This window comes from Primulina eburnea, chromosome 15 (genome assembly GCF_022965805.1).
Source record: "Primulina eburnea isolate SZY01 chromosome 15, ASM2296580v1, whole genome shotgun sequence".
In the NCBI taxonomy this organism is placed as follows: Eukaryota; Viridiplantae; Streptophyta; class Magnoliopsida; order Lamiales; family Gesneriaceae; genus Primulina; species Primulina eburnea.
In genome coordinates, this window is record NC_133115.1 from 27,897,117 (window position 1) to 27,903,116 (window position 6,000).

At 33.2% G+C, this 6,000-nt stretch overlaps 1 protein-coding gene across 2 annotated transcripts; it reads right to left on the bottom strand.

Annotated features, from left to right (window-relative positions):
• Nucleotides 1-1,121: 1,121 nt before the first annotated feature.
• LOC140814622 (protein S-acyltransferase 11) lies at nt 1,122-4,311 on the bottom strand. 2 transcript variants are annotated; one of them, XM_073173658.1, is made up of 5 exons: nt 4,186-4,311; nt 3,173-3,398; nt 2,680-2,978; nt 1,367-1,872; nt 1,122-1,278 (listed from the first exon to the last, which is right to left on the bottom strand). In XM_073173658.1, the coding sequence occupies exons 1-4, from the start codon at nt 4,231-4,233 to the stop codon at nt 1,387-1,389; spliced, it is 1,059 nt and encodes a 352-aa protein (XP_073029759.1). In that variant the 5' UTR covers nt 4,234-4,311; the 3' UTR covers nt 1,122-1,278; nt 1,367-1,386. The 2 variants fall into 2 exon arrangements, with proteins under 2 accessions (XP_073029759.1, XP_073029758.1); XM_073173657.1 differs by having other exon boundaries at nt 1,122-1,872.
• Nucleotides 4,312-6,000: the final 1,689 nt, after the last annotated feature.

Below are 6,000 nucleotides of genomic sequence, written 5' to 3' on the forward strand. Positions count from 1 at the left end.
TTATGCAGGTGATCCTGATAAGAGGAAATCTACTACTGGTTATGTGTTTACGCTTGAAGGAGGAGCAGTAAGCTGGGTTTCAAAACTGCAGACAGTTGTGACCTTATCTACAACAGAGGCAGAATACATGGCAGCTACTAAAGCTCGCAAAGAGGAAATATGGATTAAAATGTTATTAGAGGAGATCAGACACATACAAGAGAATGTTCCTTTGTTTTGTGACAGTCAAAATGCCTTGCACATCGCAAGGAATCCAGCCTTTCATTCTAGGACTAAACACATTGGAGTACAATTTCACTTTGTGCGGGAAGTAGTAAAAGAATGAAGCGTGGATATGCAGAAGATCCATACGAATGATAACATAGCTGATTTTCTGACCAAACCAGTGAAATTGAAAAGTTTGAGTGGTGTAGATTCTCAAGTGGCCTAACAGAAACGTTAGCAGCAGGTAATGGCAAGATTGAAAGGATGTGTGAAGATATGATTGATTCTCAATCAAATCTCCAAGTGGGAGAAATGTCGGCAAGTCAAACCATTCAAAGTTGGACGGTGCACATGTTAAATAAATGTCAGAATTTTGAAATGATGCGTTCAGACGGAACGCATTTTATACGCGGTTTCACACCTCAAAATTCTACTATAAAAAGGTGCCTCATTCTTTCATTTTGAATCATCATTTCTTCGAGTTTTCTCTCATCTTATAAGCATTTGAGTGCTTAGTTCTATAATATTTGTGAGGTGTTTGTTCTCCTGTATTAAGAGAGTGTATATTTTTACCCTAATAATTTTTAAGGATTTTTCACGTAAATCTCGGTGTCCAGTTTATTCTTTATTTTCGGGTTTTATTATCTCAAATTCCACACGTGGGACCAACACCTAATTTAATCTTGCAGCTACATGAAGCATCACGAACACACGTGGTTTATAAGTCGTCCTAAATATTCATGTGTGCGAGAAAAACTAACTCCTCCCAAATCGAAAAATTTAATACCGAATGGATTAAAATCATTCTGTCTATGGTAGGTCGGGTGGTTAGGATGGCCTCTCCACATAAATCCGCTAAAAAGGAAGAAAGGGAAAAGAGCATCGCACCATTTAACAATAGAGATATTAAGTACAAGTGAACAGAAAGTACTTTAACATTTCTAGCCTTTTTAGAGCAATTCTAAACTCTGTGCTGGGATTCTCTTCTTCACAAATGTTCAGCGTTCCAGAAGCCCAGATAAGTCCTAGCCCATAAATCGAGCTAATTTAAGTAAATAATTGTTTTCTTTTTACCTGTGTGAACGTATATAATACCTAAATACAAAACAGAAGAAATCAAGTGGACAAATTTTTTTTGCAATATCAGAAGATGATCATTTACTGCTACAAGCCTCTAAATCTTTACTTAGTATGAATTTTTCTCGATTTCCAAAAACTTGGTAAATATGTTGCGGCAGCAAATGGACAACCAAAAAACCTTACAAGATTTTGGCAATCCTTATTTGACATTCCTTCGTTGTCTACGGCACTAAGATGACTCAAGTAAGTTTCTCCAGTATAAATGTAACACAGCTGTTGCCACAAGAGCACACTTAGGCCGATCCCCACTGAAACACTGGAGATAAAAAGGTAAACCAGAACAAGTCCTTGAGCTGGTAGAAACACTGCAGAGCCCAAGATAGCAATAGCACGCTCTTTTAAGGCTCGGTAAAGAAACTTTGTACCAGACAACCCATTTAATAGGTTGCCTGTTCCGAGATTTACAGGTGGCCAGATATAGATGGTAGCAAACAGTGTCATGATAGCCACATAAAGTATACTGGTGACTGCTGAAATGAGAAACATAATAAAGCATCGGTGATTTGCTGCGCCAACACAGTTCCCAATCTGCATAGAAGAGAACCTGGTGATTATGTGGGAAATGAGAGACAAATTATGCAATAAGATCACATCTCATGGCAAAATCCCAGGTGCCAACTTTTTAAATTAAGTCATAACAGGAGGGAATGTGATCGTACGGGTGATCATTTACAAATAACAAATGGTTATAACACTGATGATGCCAAACTACCGTGTTATGACAACGTAAAGCACTAGCATTAGTGCATGAAAAGTTACTATTACGCCTTTAACACGCCAAACTTGGCTTTCAAGTTTTTCAATTTGCTTATTGGGATCAAACTTACTCTAAGGAAAAAAATTGTATCAGTATTTTGCACTTTAAAAATCTCAATGCACACAAGCAGAAAATTTCTTAAACCATCTAATATTTGATGCACCTAAAGTTTTACCAACCCTCTTTGCATCTCAATGCAAAACATGATTTTATTATTAATTGAATTGCATGGGTCGATTTGGAAGGAAAGGAATTCAAGAATTTTTGAAGACAAAGCGGAGCAAATACAACAAGTTTGGGAGAAGATAAAATTTTTGGTTGCTACTTGGACGTCTCTGCTCAAAGATTATAAAGATCTTCGTATAGTGGATTTGGTTAGGGATTGGAATTATGCTTTGATGTGATAACTTAGTTTTAAATTTGTACTCTTCTATTTTAATCATGCGGATTGCTTATCCGTCGTTGTAATCTTTTCTATATATTCAATATAAATCTGTTTCCTCTCAAAAAAAAAAAAAAAAAATTGCATCAAACAAAAATTCAATTATACAGGCTGTGAAAGGGTGTTCAACACTTACAAATGGGCAGTGATGATCCATGTCGAGTACACATGTTCCACATGAACGGCAATGGTGTGTCCGGGGTGATTTTGGTTTTGAGCAGTAATAACAAAAAGTGTAATTCTCCAGTCCACCTTTCCCCATCATTGGATAGCTACCCCAAATTATAATTTGTTGAACACTGGCAGGTCGAAATGCCGCAAGGCAAAATGAAGATATAGTAGATATAGACAGGATCAATGCTAAAGTTAAATGAAAAATACCACAGAAGTAACTGATCGAGAAGATTACAGGATAAACAGCCCAAATGCCTCCACCTGCGCCATCACAAAAAAAAAAAGATAACACTAATATTCATCAAAAGCAAAACACCACTCCTTTACAACAGTGTTTGAATATGTGGTATCAGGACTTTATTGTTAAAAGATTAATACAAGAGAAAACTCAGAAGAAACTTTGGAAGCAAGAACCAGGGAGCTTAAACATTGTCGACAAGGCATCAGATACTTACATATAAAGAAAAGCATAACTACAAGAACAACACAGACAAAACAACGGTCCCGAAATCTTATCCATCGCAAGTATTTGTTATTGCATTTCACTGCCATTTGCTTCGTTATGGCTCCACACCAGCCACATTTAAATACAGATGCATGGGGTGGGACAAGAACACGAAGTCCACAACCCCAACAGGTTTCCTCAAGATCCACATCAACAGATATCGAGTAAGGATCCTCCTGCATGTTAGTATATGAATAAGGTACTGAGCCTGTATAGACATTTGGATAGGTGTATATTGAATAGTTTTTCACAGTACAGAGCTGTATATGACGTCATATCCATAAACAAAAAAAAGAGCATATTTCCATCACTGGCAGGAGCACGCAAGTGTGTGTGTAATTGGGACTTTTTGATGAATAATATCTGTTATTTCACTTTACTTTCCACATGCAAAGTAAATATTTCAATCCTAACATCAGAAGGGATTGCATTTTTGCTCTATTCAGATAACGCCCTCTAGATGATCTGATTTGCGACATGGATCCATTTAAGCTGACAGTAAGTGAAACAATAATATACAAAAAAAACGACTCATGGTTAATAGCAAATAATCAGAAAGAGCTTCACTAACCCCTCACCACCCATTCAGTACAAATTAATCATGCTACCCCTTTGCACTCGTCAATACAAGACCACGGTGATTATTCCCCATTACAGCCACAGAGAGTTGAAAAAACGACTTACACTATCCATGAACCAAAAAAAATTAGAACGTGAGGAATAAGTCAACAAGTTTTCATCGCAAAATCCTTGAGAAACGACTCGATGCAGTCTCGAATATACATAACCAAATTACGAAATTACTAAGAAAACCCCCACAATCAGACTAAACCTAACAAAATTCAATGATAAATCCCCCAATCCAAACAGAATCATAAGAAAAATCAAGCACGAAGAAATGAAAAATCGAAGGAAAGTACTGGACATCGATGTGCTTAAGTTTCTAGATAAAGATAGCAGCACCTCGGGAACGACGGCGGAGCTGCGGGCGATGGAAACTGTGGGATTCATGCTGCCGCCAAAGAAGCAGTCGCGCCGGTTAAAACTAAAAAGTGAAGTCCAACTAGTAACTCGGTTTTAATTACCACAGACACCGTAAATGGTGGACTACCTGATATTATTAATGGCTTCTTTTTGTATTAATTTATAAAATATCATTAAATTCATATAAATTATCATTATTTAAAATAAAAAAAATATTGTTTTATGTGTCAAGCTAAATATAAATATAGCAATATTAATATCTGCTCTAATTTGTGATTTTGTAAAATTTAGGTTTGTAGTCAAAGAAAAATAAATGTCAAATCGACTAAAACATGAATAATACTAATAAATATACCTCAAGTATTTTTTTATTAATAACTAATATTTTTTTTCAAAAATTGATTTTATATATATACATATACATATATATATATATATATATATATATATATATATATATATATATATATATATATTTGCATGAATATTCTAATAAACCAAAAATATGTACACATTTAATAATAGACAAGCTAAACAAGAAATATCCTAAGTAAAATCTAAAATAACTAATTTTTTTATTGAATAACATAATGTACACTTTTTATTTTTTAATTATACTTTTTTGTGCACTTAGTTAAAATATTTATATCCATTATGATATGTTAAATTTATTTTGAATCTTGGTGTTTTTAATTTTGAAGAATGAGTTTTCTACAATAAAATTTTATAATTTATATTTAGTTTAACCTACACAAATAAAAAAAATCATGGTTCTACCAAAACATAGACAGTAATCAAATGATAAACAGAGCTCATGGCCGAAATATCAAATGAACTGATCTAAACTATGTCTCTCTTGATTTATATATATGTTAGTTCTCTAAAGAATGATAATATAAATAAATAAATAAAAATTTCAACCTATCATTTGGTTCCACATGTCATTCAGTACCAAAAATAGCAAACATGAGAAAGTACACATGATTTGATTTTGACAAAAAAAACATAGATTTTAAAGAGTCATTTACACAAATATGTAAATATAAATCAAAAGCCCACTTATAGTAATTTTGCAATAACTTTTTATTTAGAAAGTGTAAAAAAAAAATTTGGATCAATAAGTTATTCTAACATTGCTCTTAGAATGTCTTATGGTATTTTTATGATTGATATTATTTTCAATAGAATAAATTTATTTTTTAATTATAATTTTTTACATTATCATGTTTATTAAATTATAGTGTTTTGTCTTTCTAGATCATATATATTTATGATAAGAAGTTTAAATATGATATTATTGTCTAAAAGAGTTTGTTTTCTAATAAAACTTTTGATTCTATATTTTGTAGGATTATTTTTATGGAATAAACTCTAAGGCAAATGAAGCTTATAAACAGGAGTTGAGGTCAAGAAAAAAGATAGAGATGGTCAGCAAACACGAGAGTTGAAGATTTACATAGAAGATATCCAGTGCTCAAGCTAAGACGTATTGTTGCTTTCTCGTGGAGTATTGAAAATATGTAGACACAATACTTAATCAAAGTGCTGATTAGTGGGTTGTTAATCAAACAGAATTTCGGCTTCACGAATGATACATCCCTAGTTTTGGTTATGTGGTATGATAAGTATTTTGGATGCACTTTGTTCTCTCACTTTGCTAAGGAAGTTAACTTTCTTTATTCAATAGTATTGGTTTTGTAAATTTAAAAGTTTTTCTAGTGAATCTCTTGCCCTAAGGTACCGTAAAAATGTTTTTATTTATGCATAATTCTTTGTGTCTTGTTTTATTTACGT

Excerpts from the sequence above, each read along its gene's own strand:
- LOC140814622 (XM_073173658.1), bottom strand. The coding sequence starts at position 4,233 with ATGAATCCCACAGTTTCCATCGCCCGCAGCTCCGCCGTCGTTCCCGAG. Across the intron at positions 3,399-4,185 it reads GCTCCGCCGTCGTTCCCGAG|GAGGATCCTTACTCGATATC; the intron begins GTGCTGCTATCT and ends ACTAACATGCAG. Across the intron at positions 1,873-2,679 it reads TGGATCATCACTGCCCATTT|ATTGGGAACTGTGTTGGCGC; the intron begins GTAAGTGTTGAA and ends TCTTCTATGCAG.